The 23414-nt window shown below is 36.9% G+C and overlaps 1 protein-coding gene across 1 annotated transcript in view; it reads left to right on the forward strand.

The window, feature by feature from the left end:
* Nucleotides 1–23414, forward strand: part of SPAG16 (sperm associated antigen 16) — a 984605-nt gene that overhangs the window by 144785 nt on the left and 816406 nt on the right. Inside the window, 1 exon segment of the mRNA XM_055121268.1 lies at nt 7598–7719. Within this exon segment, the coding sequence (XP_054977243.1) occupies nt 7598–7719 (122 nt within the window).

The following is a 23414-nucleotide window of genomic DNA, read 5'->3' on the forward strand; positions in this document are numbered from 1 at the left end:
GATATCTCTGTCATTGATTGTTATCTAGTGAAATCTTAAAAGAAGTCTCAGTTTTTTTTTCCATTTTGATTACTATGGGTCTTGGTGTTCTCTTTTGGTCTATTTTGCTTGCTACCCTTTTGGTCTCTTGAATATGCACAACTGCCTCCCTCCAGAGAGTAGGGAAGTTCTCAGCTCTTATCTCTCCCATCACTTCACCTTTCCCTTTTACCTCACCTTTGAAGAATAATTCAAAGATTATTCTTCTCTTCATTCATCAAGTATCTTACACTTTCTTCCATTTGTTGTTTCTCTTTTTCAACTTTCTTTACAGTGCTGGTCTATATTTTATCTTCAAGCTAATCTTTGTTTTCCTCCCCTTGAGAGATTCTGCTGCTATGGCTTGCTAGTGTATTCTTTAGCACTGCACCGTAGCACTGTCATCCGTTGTTCATCGATTTGCTCCAGCAGGCACCAGGAATGTCTCCATTGTGAGGCTTGTTGTTACTGTTTTTGGAGTATCGAATACACCACAGGTAGCTTGCCAGGCTCTGTCATGCGGGCAGGATACTCTCGGTAGCTTGATGGGCTCTCCGAGAGGGATGGAGGAATCGAACCTGTGTCGGCCACGTGCAAGGCAAACCCCCTACCTGCTGTGCTATCACTCCAGTCCTGTAGTCTGTAGCTCCTTCAATTCCATTTGTATGGAATATCTCATTCTCTAAAAAATTTCTTCTTTCAGTTGGTTAAATTTCTCATCTGGTGATCATGTTATTTTTCTGGCAAATGCTTGCTTAATTTCTGTTGCCAGTGCAGTGATTGTTGATTTTATATCCTCATGTACCAGATACAAGGAAGTCTTGGGGACTTGCCTGGGTTTCTGTCCCTTTCTGCAACTGCAGCTGGTGTCTTCATTTCCCCATTATTCTTCAAGTTTTATGGGACTTAGTGGAGGAAGTTCGGATTCCCAGTTACTTGAAAACTGATCTGCTGTTTATGCCAAACATCTACTTATACTACATCTGCTATTGAGGTTATTTTCCTTACCATGCTTTGCTGTTTGAATATGCCCTGAAACTCTCAGCTAATTACTCAGTTAAGTTAAATGAGATTTAAGGCTCTAAATTGCCTGGGACATAGGAGTGCCACATGCCACCTGTTCCCAAAATAAGATATATGTAATGGCTGCTGCTAATCCCTGGCCTAGGGCTGGAGTCTGATGGCATAGGACAGAAAGCTTGATCCCTAGACTTGAAGGTACGTAGCTGAGTGGAGTTTCAGGGGAGGGGTAAAATTGCATTTTATAAATATAACTGTTTTCCCTGTCATCTTAGACCACAACGGTGCAATCTAACATAAAGGTCAAGAAATTGAACAACTGCATAAGAAAGAAACACTTTCCCTGCCTTGTTCGCATTTTTATACTTTGGCTGTGAATGTCAATTAGTCCAATCAAGTCTTGCTGAAAATGTCAGCTGTCACTCATTCCTAGGTAGTGATGTGTAAAGTTTCTCGGTAGACCACTTGAATGATAAATGAAATAATGAGGACAAGGATGATACAAGGAAATGCTGTTTCTGTTAAATTCACCTCCATATTCGGCTTTAGCACCACGACAGAATAATATAGCAAAAATAATATTGGTGGGTGCTTTTCAGTAGTGCTGAGGCCATCAGGGCTACAGCTGGTAGTACTCAGGACACCATGCAGTGCCAGTAATTGAACCTAGGGTTCTGTGCCTGCCAGGAATGAGCTTAGTCTATTAAACTATCATCCATGCCTCTCAAACATTATTTAAAAAAAATAGCTTAACGTTCATCTTTTGATCTTGTATTTAAAAAAATGATCTAAGTAGCCTATGAATAATCATCTTTATTTCTTAACTGTACTAGCCAGTTTAAACAATATTTACTGCTGTAGGAGATGAGGTCAAGATTTCAGATTCTTTCACAAGAAAGCTTCATTCTTAGCTGGTAGGTGATGTCACTCTGCATTGTGCTGTCTTCAGTGATTCCAGGCCTGGGGGCAGCCACCTTGTAGCTTCACTATCTGGAACATAGTCCTCCCCCAGTTACCGTGAAGGGAGAGAGAAATGGTAAGAAATGCTGTGATACTTAGTGGTCAGGACTTAGTGGTTCAGAAAATACTTTTGTTTATCTGAACCCAGTCAAGATGACTCAAATTAACTGCAAGGAGAGGCTTAGAAATGTAGAAAAAATTATTAGAGTCTCCCAAATAACTACTGAAATTGTTTTATTTTGAAGAGTCCTTTGAATCTTTATTTTTTAAACAAGTATGGCATGAGCTGTTTAATTATTTGAAAATACCTGCCATAAAGAACAATAATGTATAGGTTATTTTCCTTTTTTTTTTTGAAAAATTAAGAAAAAAATACATAAACCTATGGTAAATATTCAAATAGTAAAGAGAGACTTGCTATAAAAACAATTCTCTTTCATGACTTGAATCTCCGCCCCATTTACTACCTCTTTGCTGATGAACATTAAAGTTGTTTCTCTCTCCAAAAATACTTTGCACATACAAGCAAAGTCAAATTTTATTTTGACAGATAACAAGAGCTAGCTAGTATTGTATTTGAAGAGGTTAAATGGGTTAAAACGCATCCCAAGTTCTATATATTTGCACTATTATAATTAGTAAAAATAATAGCTGTTTGAATTTAATAATTCAGTGATTAAAGAAATATTCTATTTTTGTTTAATCATTTTGTATAAATATTGTTTCTATATGAAATATTCATTAGACTTCGAGTCACTTAGATATAGATTTCTTGTTTAGATTTGGATTACTTCTTGAGTCTTAGCTATAAAATTAAGATACTATAAACTTCAGTGAAATTTTGTCTAGTTTGTTTTACATGTTAAATTTTTGTTCATTGTTATATTATGTGGGGCAACAGCCCAGAGATACGAGGTTTGCAGTATTATTCCCTGTGGTCTTCATTAAACCATGTAGATCCAGGAATCAAACTTAGGGCCTTGTACATGCAAGTCATATGTCCATTCCCATGAGTGATATCTATAACCTTAATTTTAGCAAACCTTTATGAGAGTTCTCAAAATCATCATTGATTTTCTTTGAGTCAGATTAAATATTTACATAGAATATGTTAAGAATTTTATCAACCCTGGCACTCCATATGGTCCCATAAGCACCACTAGGAGTGATTCCTCAGTGGAGAGCCAGGAGTAACCCCTGAGCATTGCCATGTATGGGCCCCAAGCCAAAGTGATCAGAGCTGAAACATTCATACTGTCTAAAACTCAGTATGAATCACTTTGTAAATCAAGGTGATGTACTAAGATTTCTCAAAAAGAAGGAAGTTTATCAATAATGCTATGACTGAGACCTTGGAATATATATCTTGCTTTATCTCATTTATCTTTATCTCAGAATAAAAAATACTTATCTTTAATATGAAATTCCACATTAATCTTTTATTTGGCCTCATCTATTTTATTATTACTAGAGTCAATGTTATATTTTATTTAGCATACCCCAATGTATTTTAATTGATCTGTTTATTATCTAGTATGTAATATCTACAACTAATAAAATTTATATATTAAAGTCCAGTATTTACACTTATTTGTTTGCCTTTCTGACTTCTACATATTTATTCTCTAGCATTTCTCAATAGTCTTTTATTTTACATTTGTTCCTTCTCATGAGCCTGAGTTTTTGAAATGAAAAAGGGTATTCTACTTATGTTTGTCATCTGATATTCAGTGCCTGACAGTGTAGCCCAAAAGGTTTAAATTCTGCAGTGAACTGTTTTCAATTTTAGGTTCAAAACCAGCTAAGGAAATTACCATGAATACTAGTGCAATCAAAGGAAAGGGAATGATTCTGAATAATGTCGATGTTCTGAATGAGCTGAATGATGTGGATACAGGACACCTGAAAAGGACGTGAGGGAGTCATATAGATTATTTTTCTTTCCCATAAGGGATAGATGTAGAGTATGCCTAGCTGATATGTCTAGGGAAAAGAAGAGAGTCATTTTATGCTTTGAATATAAGCAACAATGTTATGATTAATAATATTAATATACAAATGTGAATTAATATCACCTTACCATTAATACAATTATTACTATTTTTACAATAAATATTACAATAATTATTACTATTATTGAACTGGATCTATAGCACAGCAGATAGGGCATTTGCCTTGCATGAGGCTGACCTGAGTTCGATTCCTCTGTCTCTCTTGAAAAGCCTGGCAACCTACCAAGAGTATACCACCTGCACGACAGAGCCTGGCAAGCGACCCATGGTGTATTCAATATGCAAAAAACAGTAACAACAGGTCTCACAGTGAGATGTTACTGGTGCCCGCTAGAGCAAATTGATGAATAATGGTATGACAGTGCTACAGTGCTACACTACTACTACTATTATTATTATTATTATTATTATTATTATTATTATAGTGAAGCAAGGTAGTTTTTATTTAACAAAACTTACAAAGATGTAAGAGGAGAGAATGGGGAAATTTTTTTTTTGTTTTTTTTGGATCACACCCAGTGATGCACAGGGGTTACTCTTGGCTCTGCACTCAGGAATTACCCCTGGCGGTGCTCAGGGGACCATATGGGATGTTGGGAATCGAACCCAGGTCGGCCTCGTGCAAGGCAAATGCCCTACCCACTGGAACGGGGAAATATTTTCAAAGGAGAACATAGGCTTCTTCAGAGTGGAAATAAGCAAGTAATGAAACATAAAGACAAGTATGCAAGATACTTATTCAAGGAAAATACAGGTTTGAAGAGGAAACCAGCAATATTATTTTTTAATCTTGACTTCCAGTGAAGCGAGAGCACCTTTGATCAAGGGTATACTCAGACAGCTTGAGATCCAATGCTAACTGGATATGACACTAGGATCCTAATAGTATTATTTAAATCATGTTTCTTTGATAAATATCCTGGGTCTATTAAATCTTAAATTATACTATGATAGTGGGTATATTAAATGACTGGATAAGAAATAGTGCCAGTTGAAATGAACCATGGAAATAGTAAGAATATTTGCATAAATAGTTTTTTTAGGATTTATTAAATACCAAGCATATGATAAGTGCTTTACATAGATTATTTCACTCAATCCTTACATGGACTACTAGCCAAGTTTATAATTTGGTAGTGTTTTACAGATGGGAAAACACTATTCAGAAAGTTTATTAAATAATTGTCACATATTAATATCTGGGGAAGTTCACATGTTATTATGTGATTAAGTTGAATTATTAGGAAATAGCCGGATTTTCAATCCTGATGTATTACAAATTGTGGGTTTTAAAATAAATGTCAGTCTTGCCCCCCAAAGTTTTACTTAGTAGGTCTGTGATGGGACTAAGTAATGAGTAGTTTTTTTTAAAAGCTACATATAGTCAGGATTAATAACCACTGACAGAAAAGAGACATTGCAAACTTCTAATTGTGCTTAGTTAATACAACAAAAGGGTAATATTAGCTTGAAAGCATTTCTCTGAGGTACATTTTACTTTCTTTATCCTCTATACATGTTCTTCTGAGCTTTACCAAATAGCCCACATTTTGTTAGGCTTTACTAAGCCCAGCCGATTAGATATCATTAAATATCTTGTTAAATTAGTTTAACAGTGCTTATAAAAGTCACAACTTTATGGTCCTAGGTGCTTACATCGAGTCAAAAATCACTTACTTGGACTCTGATCTACCTTGTTCTATTTCCCAACGTGAACATTTATGATCATATTATTTCAAACCCAAGCATTATTACTAATATAAAGCAAACACAGAAGAGAAAATAGAAGTTCCAATTACACAATTACAAAAAAAATAACATTTATAAAACAAGTTTAATCAAGGGTTTTCATAAATGTACCTGAGTATGTACTACAGTTTTATATATGAATTAACAAAAATTTTATATGGATATTTTATTTTGTAGGTATGTATCCTACTTACTGTTCATGGTATCTTCATGTTAGGATGCACACTTCAAAATAGATAAAATTGGGTCATGTTCCTGTATCTCCTGAGCAGTACTTGGGAGACTGCAAAAAATGCAAACAAAACAGCATCACATATATGGAAAAAAGTAGATTAATCAATGAAATACCTATAATATGTACTTTTTCCAAAACAGACTAAGCATATGAACCTGCATTAATAAAATGTTAAATAAACAAGAATAGTTTGATATTTGAGGCTGGTCTAATTCCAATATGCCAAAAAGAGTAACAAGTCTCAAAATGGAACCTGCATGAATAAAATGTTAAATAAATAAAAATAGTTTGATATTTGAGGGTAGTCTAATTTCAATATGCCAAAAACAGTAACAAGTCTCAAAATGGAGACGTTACTGGTGCCCACTCAAGTAAATTGATGAGCAAGGGGATGACAGTGGTCTAATTTAAAAATATTTAAAATGAAAGTGGAGATATTTCAGTGTCAGTAGTTATGTCAGTTGATAAGATATGTTTGAGTGTTTTCCCTTTATAATGAAGTATGTGAAACTTCATATGACTGTATTATTTTGTTAATCTGGAAAAGCACTTCATTATGAAAATCGGCTTTCCAATTTCCTTCTCTGAGGATATATTTTAAAATTCATAGCAATATAGCCTCTGCCCAGGCAAGACTTTCTTAGATTTGTTCACTTATTAAACCTTTTCCCTACATAATACATGGAATAAAGTAATACTTATAAATATTTTTGAATGATTAAATAAATGACAGTAGTTTCCTGCCCGCATGGATGTGCCTGGAAAACTCCCTGTGGCATATTCATATACCAAAACCAGTAACAATGGTGGGTCTCATTCCCTGACCTTGAAAGAGCCTCCAATGTGGCACCGTTGGGAAGGACGAGCAAAGAGAGGCTTCTAAAATCTCAGGGCTAGGACGAATGGAGACGTTACTGAGACTGCTGGAGAAAATCGACCATCAACGGGATGATGATGATGATGATGATGATGATGAAATAAATGACATTGCCACAAATGATTCTTATGTGGGAAATTGAACACCTGTAAAGGGATGGGTATTGTAACATTGCATGACTGAAACCCAATCATAAACAAGCTTGTAACTATATTTCATGGTATTTCAGTCAAAAAAAGATTTTCAAATAATAAAAAAATGAAACTACAGTTAACAAAGCAGCTCATTTTTTTAATTAACAATGACAAAATACTTTTAGTCCATGATCTGTAGAAAACAATAGTATAAGAATCACAAAAAAATTAAATCACAAAAAATTTTTGAAAATTTAAGAAAAAAGAATAATCACAGATATCATTGATAGTAATTTTGGTGAGAGGCACATACTGAAAATGGACAAAGAACCATTAATATAAGACAGCTATATTTTTTGCTAGCAATTCTGAAAAATATTTCAAGTATTTTTGACAATATAGCATTCAGTTAAAAATGGAAATAAGTATGACCTATTTATTATTTTTTGCATATTTTGTTAAAATTAAGAGAGCGTAAGTCCTTATAAAATATAACAATATTTATGCTGTGACTTTGTATTAATTAAGGCTTGTCTTGCTGTATGCAGTGTTCTGGCTACTAAACATAGATCAATTTATATTTCTCTAGGAGTCAGAATATCCTACTGATATAGATCAAAATTCAAGTCTGACTGTGAGTAATGACAACACTTCTGGGAAATACGACTTCACGCTGAATAACGTATTTAGACTTCATCAACTTCCTGTGACCTGGTAGGAACACTGATTTTTATATTCTTACATTTGATATTTTATTGTATGTCTGAATTGTGTTGCCCTTTTTCAACATTCAGGGCCGAAATGTTTTGCTGTTAGTCTGTTTCCAAAGTGCTAGGTGTAGCAGTGATTATTCTATTTAGAACCTCTGCTAGAATCTGAAAAAGAATGACTTCAGGCACTTGGTGGCAGTATAGACCAAGTGCACTCTTCCGGGATTTCAGAGGTTGCAGTTCGACGGACAATGTTGCATAAATGGATTTTAGGGAGGACTCTAGGGTTTATTTTTAATAAAAGATCTCAGCGATTATGCATTTCATTAATTTTACTTACAAGTACTTTGATTGAGAAATCATTTGTTTGCTTTGGTTTGAGAAACATAGTTTTGAGAACTGTAATCACATCAGTTTAAAGATAAAACAATACAAACTTTTTATTAAAATGCATTTTTAATAAATCTATTTTTATTTTTAAGGAACACTTCAAATTTTTCTAAATTTAATTTTGGTTTATTTATATTTTAATAAAATATCTCTAGAGAATCCTTAAGTAAACATTCCATATATAGTTTTATATTTCATTGCAGTTAGCTTGGGTAGATATCATAGATGTATAGCATTGATTATGGCATAAGTAAACAATGTTCTTTCCCCATATTTGTTTATGTAATTAAAATTTTTGCTATTGATCTTCAAAAACCTTTGATTTCATAAAATAAAATATGTGAAAATAGTATATATGGTCCAATTATACTTAATTAGGACAATGAACTCAGAATAGGATATGAACCAACTATAATATTATACTTATGTTTTCCCTGTGTTAAGAAAAATTTTAGTTAGCAACATTTTCTTTGCTCTTAACAATTGTATTTGTCTTCTACTTTCTGTTTAATTATTTTCCATATAATAAGAATATGTCTATGATCTATTTCTTAATAGCACAGCAGGTATAATTTTACCTTGCATGAACAAAAACGGTTGGGTAATGAATTAAAAGGGTCTATTAGTAAAGGGAAACATAAAAATGATGCATTCATACCTTAAGTACTCCATTTTGTCTTAAAACTGTGCATTTATATTCACATGTCAGACTTTTGATGTAAGGCCATGCTTTTGTCTTTGATTAAGTGACTATTGATTGGAATTCTACACCATATTTTGTGCTTAAGTGATACCAATAATTCATCTAGAATTTCAATTTTGTGTTTTCCTTAATCTAAATCAAGAACTTCAAATTCAGATAATGCTCTCTCTACCTTTCCAAAGCATTATATTCACTGACAGCAATTCTCCTTATCACACTTATATTTCATCCTCTTGATTCATATTTAATTATATTATAATAGCAAACACAACTGGCTTATAAGAAGGTTTGGGAATAGATTTCTTTCTGTCTGTAATCATGGACCTTGATTGGTAGGAATCGTCTCTGTTGATATACTTAGGCATGATCTGAGCACTGACTGAATGTGGTGAGAACATTTATTTTATGAAGAAGTGGGAATTGTTTTTCAGTCCAGTAATTAAGTGGTAGTGGGGGAAAATATTCTACTAAGTCAAAATGTATAGAGAGATAGAGGGAAATGCTTAACTCTTAGTTGTAGATAATTCTGGATTTCAATTTAATTTGTTGCAGCACTTAGGAAGACAACTGTCCTGATAGTGCTGCAATCCAAGGGATATCCCAAGTAAAGTAATTGTTACATCATACAGTCTATTAGAGGACAAGATTCTAGCATTATGAGTTAGGCAGTTAAAAAAAATTCAATCAATCAATCACTAGTAGAAATAATGCAACTAATTTTCTAGAGGATTATAGCTCCAGGGAAAATTAAACAGTGATTTTGGGACAGTTAATTTGCCTAGGTCTTTATTGAGTGGTCATCAATTTCTTCCTTCTTAGACCACCATTTCTTCTTTGTCCTGTATTTATTTCTCCCTTACCTCTTCTAATCTACCTTTTTTTTTCCTGCGCAAACATCACTACCTTTATGAACATTTATGAAATTTATGTAATAAATTTATGAAATTTATGTAGTATAAATTTCAAATGCAAATTTTTTATGCTCTAAAAAATGTTATGTTTTATATTCTGTATACTAAATATCAAGTCACCCAACCCCCTTACTCCACAAACACACATGTGATCTTGATACTTACAGCTCTTTAATATAATATTTAATGAATCAATTGCATGTTTTTTCGAAGAACTTTCACAAATTTTTCTAAGTGATTGGATTTATTTTTAGTTTATCAGTTACCATCAATGGTAATAAAGTTCTGATATGGTTTGATATAGTTTGTGATTGCTTAACTATCAATATAATAATAGTAATACAATAATAAAATATACCAAATAAAGTATTTTCCTACACTTATAATAACTCCAGGATTCAGTTGTTTTCTGTTCATCATATGTGTTATCTCTGAGACCTTTATTTTATGATACAGCTATTATTTTCCAGATTTTTATTCCTTTTCCATACCCATCTATATGTGAGAATACAAGCACTATCACTTAAAGATACAAAGAAGGCTCAGAGATCTTGAGAAAAACAGAATTTATATCAAGTTTGGTTAGCACAAAAACAACCTGATGAATACACAACACATTAATTCTTCACCAAAATAGGAAAAATATTTTGTTTTCACAAATGGGCAACTAGTTCACTAGTAAGCTACAACTATGACCTAAGATTTTGGCCAGCATCCCATATTCTCTCCTAACAAGCCAGGCATGGAATAATTACTTTAACTTGGACATTAAGATAAATAATTAGGTTGTACATAGATTTTGAATTTGTTAATTATATCTTTCTTTCCTGGAAAAACACATTTATTAATGTATACTTGCTATTTTCTAGCAATATTATAATAAAATGAGTGCATTTTAAATTCCAGGTAATTTAAAATTTCTTAATGTCTTTCTAATCTGTATTTTTTTATACAATGCAATTTTATAGGTCAAAGACCCCAAATCATTTTAAAAATCATTAGTGAAGAGACTTTTTCTTTTAAACTTCTAATTTGGTAGGTATAATTTTTCTTCTACGTTTGCAGGCCGTTTCCCATAAGCCCAAATATTGTTATTTAGTAACTTCTATGTATTGTTTTCTTCCTGTCCACAGACCCACTCAATATGCTATCATTTTCACTGGAACTGTTGACAGAGATGCTAACTAGGCCAATAACTCCCACTTGCTTTTCACATTATGTCCTTCTATTCTTCAGCTCTGAAATTACTCTTGTCAATCATTTGTCACTTCTGTGTGAACCATATGACACATTGACTGTTCTCTCCTTTTCTTCACTTCTTAGTTTCAGTAAATTCAATGGACCATCCTGTTTCTCCTCTCTGGACTCCCATTATTGGTATGATTCTGGTATCTGACTGATCTCCTGACAGTGCAGCATATGTCTTCAGTAGGGCTGCTGCTCTTCTGCTAGACTTCTGGTTGATAGATGGCCCTACAATTTTGCCTCATGACTTAATTTTTCAGAATTTACATTTGCTTAGATGATCACATCATCCTCAGACTTTTCGTATTACTCTCCCATTAACAATTTTGTGGTACTATCAGTTTCATTGACCTGTCCTCTGAGTTTGATTATCTAATAGACTTCTCTAAAATGATCATGCCCCCAGAGAAATCTCGTTTCCCCCCTAAAAAACTTCATATTCTATCTTCTTGATTTTGATAAACTCTTTTCTCTTTCATTATGGGCATTATGGTTTGTAATACAGGTACTGACACGTTATCAAATATATCCCTTTATCTACTTCTAGCACTCAATTCTTGTCAGGAGTGATCATTTCTAAATATCATTTTCATAGTAGCCTAACTGAATCCTATACATGTGACAAGCTTCCAACCGTCTTCCTGGCCCTTATTTCTGCTGTTCATGGATATTAGTCTCACACTATGTTTTTGTTTATATCCCCGAAATGAGTGAAGTCATTTTATGTCTGTCCCTCCTTTTCTAACTCATTTCATTCAGCATCATACTCTTAATGTCCTTCCATTTATAAAGAGATTTCATGATTTCGTTTTCTTGGTGGCTGCATAGTATTTCATTGTGTAGATGTATCATAGTTTACTTATCCAGTCATCTGTTCTCGGGCATTCAGGTTGTTAGCTGGATTTTTATCTTTATCACCCCAGCTCAAATGCTGCATACCTGTAGGAGCATACTTTAGGAGAGTATGATCCTAAAGATTGTTACCAATATCCTCCATTCTTCCATGAATCTTCTTTATTTCCTTCCTTGATCTCAGCAGGCATGAGCACAGATTTAAAATATCTTATAAGGATTGAAAAAGGAACTAGAAACATTAGTATTTTCAAGGTTTATGTGTGGTATCATAGACTAGCTAGACACTAACTAGTTTCCCCTTTCCGAGGTCTCTGAGTTGAGTTCATACATGCGACTTATTCTGATAGAAGTCAGTAGATATCATTTCCAGGCCCAATCCCTAAGACTTTTGTTGGCAGTCCTGTTTTTCTATGACCTCCTCCTTATTGCAGGAATCAAAGAACTGAAAGTGATGTGCTACACTCTGAAAATCCTGCATCCCTTGAGTCATCTGTTACTTTTAGCACTCACCAATAGTTATCAAACTTTGAGGTATTAACTACCTCATTAATGTATGATACTTTTATGAAAGTATCACTGTCACTGTATCACTGTCATCCTGTTGCTCATCGATTGCTCCAGCAGAGACCAGTAATATCTCCATTTGTCCCAGTCATGTGCTAGAGTAGCCCAATGGTGTCTGCTCATTCCAGGAACATGAAGAGCACATTGTTGTTGTTTGCTGTTTTTGGTAAATTGAACACGTCACGGGTAGCTTGCCAGGTTCTGTCATGCAGGCAGGATATCCTTGGTAGCTTGCCAGGCTCTCCAAGATGTATGGAAAATGACTAGGGAGTGCCTTGTGATGTGTTGCACGGCCGCAAAAGTGGCCACGTTGCCCAGGAATATGTTCACTTGTATATGAAGCTCATCCCAAGCATGTGGGAGCGGCTTGGAGCATGGTGGCGGTTGGGTTGTGGCAGTCGGCTGTTGGGGCTGGGCTCCCTGGGACGGGAAGGGCTCTCACCCGCCCCCCTCTGGCATATAATTTATGAAAGCATATGACAAGATTTTGGAAGATGAAATTTATTTAAACTTTAAGAAGTTACTTTTACATTTACTTTTTTGTACCACAAAAGCTTATAGTTTGCCAGGTGCTGTTCTGGAAATTATACATACATCTGTTCCCAGCAAGCATATATTTATTGCAAGGAACAGTTAAAAAACGAATAAAGAGCATGTATATGCTATGTGTGAAGGCCATATAAACCTGAAGAGGGGAAAAATAGTTCAGGTTGTTTTTAAATGTATTACCATAGCTCTTCTGAGAAAGTGGCATGTAATGAAAACCCGAAATAAATAAAGAAATGAACCATGGAGAGAAGGCAGAAAATCAGAGTGAGATAGCAAATGCAAAGACTTGAGGTGAGAACATGCCCCAAATATTTCAACACTTTGCTTAGGATCAAGAAGTGAGTTCGGAGAGAGGGAAGAGAAAATGACACCAGATGTTTAGATATCAAGGAAGGTATAACTTAGAGCTTCATACATTATAGTAAAGAGGATTTTGAATTTTATGTTGAAAAGCAATTAGAGGTATGGACAAGAGCTGTGTTCTGATGTATGTATGATAACTCTGACTTCTGTGTGGATATTTGACGGTTTTAGGGGCTAAGGCAGCCCTACTAGGAATTGTTTTATAATCCAGGAGATATGTAAAGATTTTCTGGGCTAGCATGAAACTGGCATAGATACTAAATGATTGGATTTTTATTTTTGATGAGGCAATATAATTTCCTGCCAGGTTGGCTGTAGGGTGAGACAGGAGGAGAATCTTCTTCTGAGACTTTTAGTCAGAGTATGTGGAACAGAATAGTCATTATTTTTATGGGAAAAGCTAAGGGAAGGATTCATTCAGAATCATGAATGAATGATTGGCTGGGCAATTAACTTTGTGAAGGATTTTGAACTTCCAGGAGAACTGTGACATAGGTGGGTTCTTTTCAACTCTACTCTAAGCGTTTATGATACTTAATACACTGCCAGGAAATTCCACAGATGCCTAACAGAAATAAAGAGAGGGTGACTAAGTAATCTTTAAGATAGGCTCAGAAGTTAGGCATTATATATATAGAAAAAAATTATATATGGGCCAGTCACTGTCACTGTCACTGTCATCCCATTGCTCATTGATTTACTCGAGTGGGCACCAGTAACGTCTCCATTGTGAGACTTGCTGTTACTGTTTTTGGCATACCAAGTACACCACGGGTAGCTTGCCAAGCTTTTCGTGCATGCGGGATACTTTCGGTAGCTTGCTGGGCTCTCTGAGAGGGGCAGAGGAATTGAACCCGGTCAGCCAGCATATTTTAAAAGCCACTAGTTGCAACTTAAAATGTTAGTTTTCAAATTAAATGTAGTTTCTATATTGATTAAAGAACTTATATTTTAAAAAATTTTACAATGAGATAAATGTATTTATGTTTATATATCCAAACAAATAGCATTAATTTTATAGTAGCTATTATATTTAAACTTTGAATATTAAAACAGAAGAATTTATGGTTTATTAAATTATGAAGAAAATTCTCCTTAAAATAAATATGATACATGCATATGAACTGTTCTAATCAAAGTTTTTTTTTGAATAAGTTGACATCTTTTATATTTTAAAGGTATATTGTGCTTATTCTGTAGGATACTGTCAAAGACTTAAGGTATTCAGTTGACATTTTAAAAATAAAGATAATGTTTATGCCATTAACTATGTTCTTTTAAGGAAGGAAAAGTACATACATTTACATTAAATGCAAACATATAATTTAATGATATAATTTATCTATTTGGGTGTGTTCCGTGAATAAATACATCACTTTTGTTTGTAGAATATATTTTCAATTTATTTTAGTTTGTCTTTAATGCCCTTGCATCTCTCTATCTTCAGCTTTAAACTAACTTTATTTAGGTAGTTTAGTTTGTGGAACAGCTGTCATCCTCCAGAAGGTTTCTGATTTGTTCTTCGGGTCTACTTAATAGCTAAAATTATGGAAAGACCTTTTCATTGGTCACAGATGATGCACAAAGCATTTTCAGTTTCAGTATTTTAGACTGAGAGAGAGAATGACTGTTATCCTTCTGGGGCTATAACAGTTTTTCATTCTATTTTAATTATCTAGATCCATAGTAATAACCACAGTGACCTACAAGAAGGCATTGTTAGACATATTATAATTATATATAGCAATTATGTGTGGTGCCAACAATGCATAAAAATCCCCCCTATTTATTCAGGTTGGTAAAATGAAACCGTGCTCATATCCCTTAGAATATTTTCAGTTTGGGGAATAAAATTAAAAAAAAATTACTATCAAAAGAATATATTCACAGATTGCTACATCTCTTAGTACATGGTCCCCAGACCCAAAGCAAGTTGTATTTGTATTCTACTTGTATGTGGCAAAAGCAAACCACAGACCAGCAAATGTTTGCAAGAAACTAGCCCCCTCTGATGGATGGAGTAGTATGAAAATACACTGAAACAAGGAACTTTGGAAATTATACATCCCACAAACCATAGTGATATTGTAATTAACTATACATACATTTATTTCCTGTATATTTTCTTTGTCTTATATTTAAATGTGATGTTTCAGCTGGTTGCACTTCTTGTATTCTCAGTTATTGAACTTTTTGAGAAGTTTTGCTTAAAACAAAAGTTTAAATTATCCTCTCCTTTCATAGAATTCCAGACAATGGTGGGCATTAGTATTTTAAATCAAAGCAAATATTTTGTTTACTAATTATCCAACTGAAAATCTGAATAATTTACTGCTTACAATTACTTGAGGAAAAGGACTGTTTTCTTTTCTATGTGAATAGTATACAGCTTGAGGAAAAGTTGACCTTAAAACATAGTTATCAAGTGAAGAAAGGAGTGACTGAGTTAATTACATAAAGGATAATCTACAGGTATCCTCAAGAGGTCACATACTCTGGAGAATGTAAAAAACTAAAGCTTGCAGAGGGGCGAGTGCACTCGCGGGCTCTCCTGGCGGCTCTATCTCACCGCCCACATTCGGTGCCCCGGAACCACTGTGTGTGCTGTTGGTCGAGGGAAGGCGACAGAAGCAAGAAGGCCAGACTGGTTGCTCGATCAGTTTATTTCATTCTCTCTGCGCTTCTCTCCCGCTCCCGGTCTCTCTCAGGATCTCTGGATCTGGCCCCGTGGATCTGGCCCCCCAACCCACTCTTACAACCTAGTTAAATCTCCACAGCATGAGGGGGTTGGGGCGTACACATAGGTGTGTTCACCATCAATAGGGTAAGGTTCCTTTCCCTTAGGGGATGCTTCTCCTAGGACTTAATTCTTTTTCAGCAGGAGGATCCACCCAAGGGCGGAGTCCCATGAATGTGTTTCTCTTCTCCTCAGCCAGCAAACATATAAAAATTCATAATATTAATTATTTTGTATGGACACAATAAGAGATGCATTAAAGCTTATAGAATTGACCCGCCGCCTGGACTCCCCGAGACCTTCCAGCCGCCCCAGCCCGTGTCCTCTGCGCCCCGGCTCCTCCCCGGGCCCCCTAACTGCGGCCCGCCCTCTCAGGTACCTTCCCGGACCCTCGGCCACGCCCTCCCGCGCCCCGCTTCCCGCCGCCTGGACTCCCCGAGACCTTCCAGCTGCCCCAGCCCGTGTCCTCTGCGCCCCGGCTCCTCCCCGGGCCCCCTAACTGCGGCCCGCCCTCGCAGGAAGACACTGGGGGCGTGTCCTGTATGTTAGTGGGCGTGGTCTAAAAGTGGGCGTGGCCTCCTCTCAGAGCGGCCAAAGCTAACGCGGCCACAGTTATTCTTTGTTACCTCAGCTCAATCAGTACTTGTATGTTTTTGAAAATTCACTTTTGCAATCTCTAACACACTAAATAGCCATTAGCTTAGTCTGACACTATAAAAGCTCTCATTTAATAACGGAAGTTTAGCACGATCAGAGAACCTTCTTTCCACAAGAAGGAAAAAGGAACAAATAACTACAGAGCTCCAACTCTATACTTCCGTAACAATATGAAGAAGCAGCGAAAATCCCCTCCACCAAAAGAGGGAGAAGAAAAAATTCCAGAAACATCAATGGGGGCTACTCACATCTATGACCTCTCAGATAAACAATTTAGAGAGGAGATCTGGAGGAGAGTCGACCTACTCCAAGCAACCATGGAACAGACATCCAATAAACTAAGGGAGGAGATGAATCAAGCGCTGGAACGGTCTACCAAGAAAATTCAGGAAGAAATGAGAGCAGAAATGAGAGCAGAAATTTCAAATCTTCGAACGGAAATCTCACAAATAAAGGAATCGGTAGATGAAATAAAAATCTCACTAGATGCCCTCAACAGTAGAATGACTACAGCTGAAGAAAGAATCAGCGACCTGGAAGATGAGCTGCAGAAAGTTTATAGACAACAACAAATCATGGCCAAAGACCTCAAAATGGTTATAGAGCGAATCAGAGCCCTGGGGGACGACTTCAAGAGAAACAACATAAGAATCATTGGAGTACCAGAACCACAGGGAAGTAACCCCAATGAAAAAAACACAGTCAAAGACATCATTGCTAAGAAATTCCCAGAGCTGGAGAAGGCAGGCATCCAGATACAAGGAGTCCGAAGAGTACCAGCAAAAAGAGACCCGAACAAAAAGACTCCAAGGCATATCATAGTCAGAATGACGGATGCTATGGATAGAGACACAATTCTGCAAGCAGCAAGGTCAAAGAAGGAAATTACATACAAAGGAGCACCCCTCGGATTTACAGCAGACCTGTCAGAGGAAACCCTCCGAGCCCGAAGACAATGGTGGGACATAGTGAAAAGACTCAACGAAATGAATGCCTCACCAAGAATACTTTACCCGGCTAAACTCTCACTCAAACTCGAAGGAACCATACACTACTTCTCGGATAAACAACAGCTCAGGTCCTTCATAGACTCAAAACCAAACTTGAAAGAAGGTCTCAAGGGGCTACTGTAAGACAAGGTGGAGCCACATAAAAACAACAAATACCACAGAAATATGACACAAAATCCTATCACAATAATCTCTCTCAACGTCAACGGCCTAAATGCACCCATCAAGAGACACAGAGTGGCACAATGGATCCAGAAATTAAACCCATCATTCTGCTGCCTGCAAGAAACACACCTGAACAAACAGAGTAAACATAGACTCAAAGTCAAAGGATGGAAAACAATCCTGCAAGCAAACAACCCCCGTAAAAAAGCTGGAGTGGCCATCCTAATATCCGACAACATAGATTTCAGGTTGAAAAAGATTAAAAGGGACAGCGAAGGTCATTTTCTGTTTATCAAGGGATATGTTCAACAGGAAGAAATCACACTCTTAAACATATATGCACCTAATGAGCGACCAGCTAAATATTTAAAACAACTCCTAGCAGACTTCAAAGAGGACATCACTAACAGCACAATAGTAGTCGGAGACTTCAATACGGCCTTATCGCCTCTAAATAGATCGACAAGAACAAAACTCAACAAGGAAACACTGACTCTGAAAGAAGAAATTGAAGAGAGAGGCCTAATAGACCTATACAGGGCCTTACACCCCCAAAAGAAAGAATACACATTCTTTTCCAGTGCACACGGAACATTTTCTAAAATAGACCATGTACTGGGCCCCAGAACATACCTCAATAGAATCGGAAAAATAGAAATTGTATCAACCATCTTTTCAGACCACGATGCGCTGAAGATAGAAGCTAACCACTCACTGACACGGAGAATCAAGTCAAACACTTGGAAATTAAACAATTCAATGTTGAACAATGAGTGGGTCAGGAAGGAAATCAAGGAAGAAATCAAAAAATACTTTGAAACAAATGAGAATGAAGACACGAGCTGCCAAAACCTATGGGACGCAGCTAAAGCCGTGTTAAGGGGAAAATTTATAGCTCTCCAAGCATTCCTCAGGAAGGAAGAAAGGGCCCACATAGACAGCTTGACTTCACGACTCAAGACCTTAGAAAAGGACCAGAAAAGGGAACCCAAACCAGATCGAAGGAAAGAAATAATAAAAATTAGAGCAGAAATTAATGACATGGAAACCAAAAAGACAATCCGAAAGATCAATGAAACAAAGAGCTGGTTCTTCGAGAAAATAAACAAGATTGATAAACCGCTAGCAAGACTCACAAAGAAAGAAAGAGAAAGAACCCTAATAAATCGAATCAGAAATGAAAAGGGGGACATCATAACAGAAACCAGTGAGATTCAAAAGATCATTAGAGACTACTTCGAAAGTCTATATGCCACAAAACAGGAGAACCTAAAAGAAATGGATGGATTCCTCGAATCTTACAATCTCCCAAGGCTGAACAAAGAAGACTTGGAATACCTGAATAGACCCATCAATGTTAAGGAAATTGAAGCTGTGATCAAAAACCTCCCCAAAAACAAAAGCCCAGGCCCAGATGGCTTCACTGGCGAATTCTTCCAAACATTTAAAGAAGACCTGCTGCCTGTTTTCCTCAAACTTTTCCAGGAAATTGAAAAAACAGGAAATCTCCCAAACAGTTTCTATGAAGCACACATCTCCCTAATACCAAAAGCAAACAAAGACATCACTAAGAAAGAAAATTACAGACCAATATCCCTGATGAACACCGATGCGAAGATCCTCAACAAAATACTGGCAAATAGGATCCAACAACTCATCAAAAAGATCATACATCACGACCAAGTGGGATTCATCCCAGGGATGCAAGGATGGTTTAACATTCGGAAATCAATCAACATAATCCAGCATATCAACAAAAGTAAAGATAAAAACCATATGATCATATCAATAGATGCAGAGAAAGCATTTGACAAGATCCAACATCCTTTCATGATGAAAACCCTCGCCAAAATGGGGTTTGGAGGAACTTTCCTCAAGATAGTCGAAGCCATCTATCACAAGCCTATGGCAAGCATTATCCTCAATGGGGAAAAACTAAGGGCCTTTCCTCTGAGATCAGGCACAAGACAAGGATGCCCACTCTCACCACTCCTCTTCAATATAGTACTGGAAGTACTTGCGATAGCTATCAGACAAGAAAAAGAGATTAAGGGCATCCAGATAGGAAGGGAAGAAATCAAACTCTCACTATTTGCAGACGACATGATACTATATCTAGAGAAGCCTAAAACCTCTACTAAGAAACTCTTAGAAACAATAGACTTATACAGTAAAGTTGCAGGCTACAAAATCAATACCCAAAAATCCATGGCCTTCATATATGCAAACAATGAGGCAGAGGAAAGGGACATGAAAAAAGCAATCCCATTCACAATCGTGCCCCAGAAAATCAAGTACCTCGGAATCAGCTTAACCAAGGAAGTAAAAGACCTTTACAAAGAAAACTACATAACGCTACTCCATGAAATCAAAGAGGACATGAGGAAATGGAAACATATACCCTGCTCGTGGATAGGGAGAATCAATGTTGTCAAAATGGCAATACTCCCTAAAGCATTATACAGATTCAATGCGATCCCTATAAATATACCCATGACACTCTTCAAAGAAATGGATCAAGCAATCCTAAAATTCATATGGAATAACAAACGTCCAAGGATAGCTAAAACAATTCTTGGGAAAAAGATGATGGGAGGCATCACCATCCCCAACCTCAAACTTTACTACAAAGCAGTAACAATTAAAACAGCATGGTACTGGAACAAAGGCAGAGCCGTAGACCAATGGAACAGGGTGGAATATCCCTACACACAACCCCAAGTGTATGACCATCTAATCTTTGATAAGGGAGCAAGAGATGTGAAGTGGAGCAAGGAAAGCCTCTTTAACAAATGGTGCTGGCACAACTGGACAACCACATGCAAAAAAATGGGCTTAGACCTTGACCTGACACCATGCACAAAAGTCAGATCAAAATGGATTAAAGACCTCAACATTAGACCACAAACCATAAGGTACATTGAAGACAATGTTGGCGAAACCCTCCACGATATTGAAGATAAAGGTATCTTCAAAGGTGGCACGGAACTAAGCAATCTAGTAAAAACAGAGATCAACAAATGGGACTACATTAAACTAAAAAGCTTCTGCACCGCAAGAAATACATTGACCAGAATCCAAAGACTATCCACAGAATGGGAAAGGATATTTACACAATACCCATCAGATAAGGGGTTGATATCAATGGTATATAAAGCACTGGTTGAACTCTACAAGAAGAAAACATCCAACCCCATCAAAAAATGGGGCGAAGAAATGAACAGAAACTTTACCAAGGAAGAAATACGAATGGCCAAAAGGCACATGAAAAAGTGCTCTGCATCACTAATCATCAGAGAGATGCAGATCAAAACAACCTTGAGATACCACCTCACACCACAGAGACTAGCACACATCCAAAAGAACAAAAGCAACCGCTGTTGGAGAGGATGTGGGGAGAAAGGGACCCTTCTTCACTGCTGGTGGGAATGCCGACTGGTTCAGCCCTTCTGGAAAACAATTTGGACGATTCTCAAAAAATTAGATATTGAATTCCCATTTGACCCAGCAATACCACTGCTGGGAATATATCCCAGAGAGGCAAAAAAGTACAATCGAAACAACATCTGCACATGTATGTTCATCGCAGCACTGTTTACAATAGCCAGAATCTGGAAAAAACCCGAATGCCCCAGAACGGATGACTGGTTGAGGAAACTTTGGAACATCTATACAATGGAATACTATGCAGCTGTTAGAAAAAAGGAGGTCAAGAATTTTGTAGTTAAGTGGATGGGCATGAAAAGTTTCATGCTGAGTGAAATGAGTCAGAAAGAGAGAGACAGACATAGAAAGATTGCACTCATCTATGGTATATAGAATAACAGAGTGGGAGACTATCACCCAAGAACTGTAGAAATAAGTACCAGGAGGTTGACTCCATGGCTTCGAGGCTGGCCTCACGTTCCGGGGAAAGGTCAACTCAGAGAAGCGATCACCAACTACATTGTAGTCGAAGGCCATGTGGAGGGAGGGAGTTGCGGGCTGAATGAGGGCTAGAGACTGAGCACAGCGGCCACTGAACACCTTTATTGCCAACCACAACAGCTAATTAGAGAGAGAGAACAGAAGGGAATGCCTTGCCACAGTGGCAGGGTGGGGTGGGGGGGAGATGGGATTGGGGAGGGTGGGAGGGACGCTGGGTTTACGGGTGGTGGAGAATGGGCACTGGTGAAGGGATGGGTTCCCGAACTTTGTATGAGGGAAGTATAAGCACAAAAGTGTATAAATCTGTAACTGTACCCTCACGGTGATTCTCTAATTAAAAATAAATAAAATTTAAAAAAAAAAAGCTTATAGAATTGCTTTCCTGGGGCCATCTCAATCTCAGACTACAGTGCTCAGGCCAGATCAGTCTTTCCTATCCCTGGCAGGGTCCCAGTCTCATAATTACTATTGGATCATGACAGCATTTGTCTATGATCAAGCTCTTAACTTATAGTTAAGAATTAGGCACTTTGGCCAGACCCATCTCGATGCCAGGGTAGCACATAACTCACCGCTTGCCCTGGATCCTTCCCGTCCCACGTCGGGGACCCTACTTTGGGGTGCTAGGAACTGAGGGCAACTGAGGCTTAAGTGGAGAAAGCAGATGCCCGGGAGGGAATAATATTCGAGGCCAATTAATTCAAGTTACAAAAACATAATATTGTCTTCTTGTGTCTATACAAAACAGACATAGCTTTAAAGTAAATAATTCAAAAGGCACAAGAAGAGGAGAAAGGCAATATTAACTTATATAATATAAATTCAGTATCCTAGGAAGGTCTGACCTTGCAAATTAGCAGAGTCAGATTAAGGAAAAGCCTCGGATTAACTCTTTTGGGGAAGAGAGCATGGAGAAGTGATTATAGCTAAACAAAGGGATGGGAGAGATTTGGGAACACCTTGATGGGTGTGACTCCGGTAAGCCTAAACTCCAGGGAGAACCGGGACAAGCTACTTGTGGCAAGGAGGGAAAGGACAAAGTAATGTCATCCTACAGAGAAGGAAACTTTTTAAAGGTTATTTTGAAAGGTACATGGGCCAGTTTTTCAGTCGCAGGCTTTCTTAAGTCACACTGAATACTTTATGAAGTTCTAATAGCACAGATGTAGTCTAAATGTGGTTATGTACTATGATCCTTTGAAGAACCACAAATTATGTAATAACAAATACTTTATTTTTTTCTCTATGAGCCAATTTTTGCTTTGTGGGGTTAAGGTGACATTACACTCATGGAAAATATTTGAAATAGAAAGTGGATGAAAATATGTCAGTGTTGATGTCTTCATACAGGAGAAGGAAAGGGTTTGCTAATTGGCAACCTCTCTATGTACCTGAGTAATGGAGTAATCCATTTCCTTTATGATCTCATTATATTGTATCATCATCATCATCATCATCATCATCATCATCATCATCATCATCATCATCATCATCATCCTGTTGATTGTCGAATTTCTCGAGCAGTCTCAGTAACGTCTCCATTTGTCCTAGCCCTGAGATTTTAGAAGCCTCTCTTTACTCGTCCTTCCCAATGATGCTGCACTGGAGGCTCTTTCAGGGTGA

The sequence above is a fragment of the Sorex araneus genome, chromosome X (genome assembly GCF_027595985.1).
Source record: "Sorex araneus isolate mSorAra2 chromosome X, mSorAra2.pri, whole genome shotgun sequence".
Classification (NCBI taxonomy): Eukaryota; Metazoa; Chordata; class Mammalia; order Eulipotyphla; family Soricidae; genus Sorex; species Sorex araneus.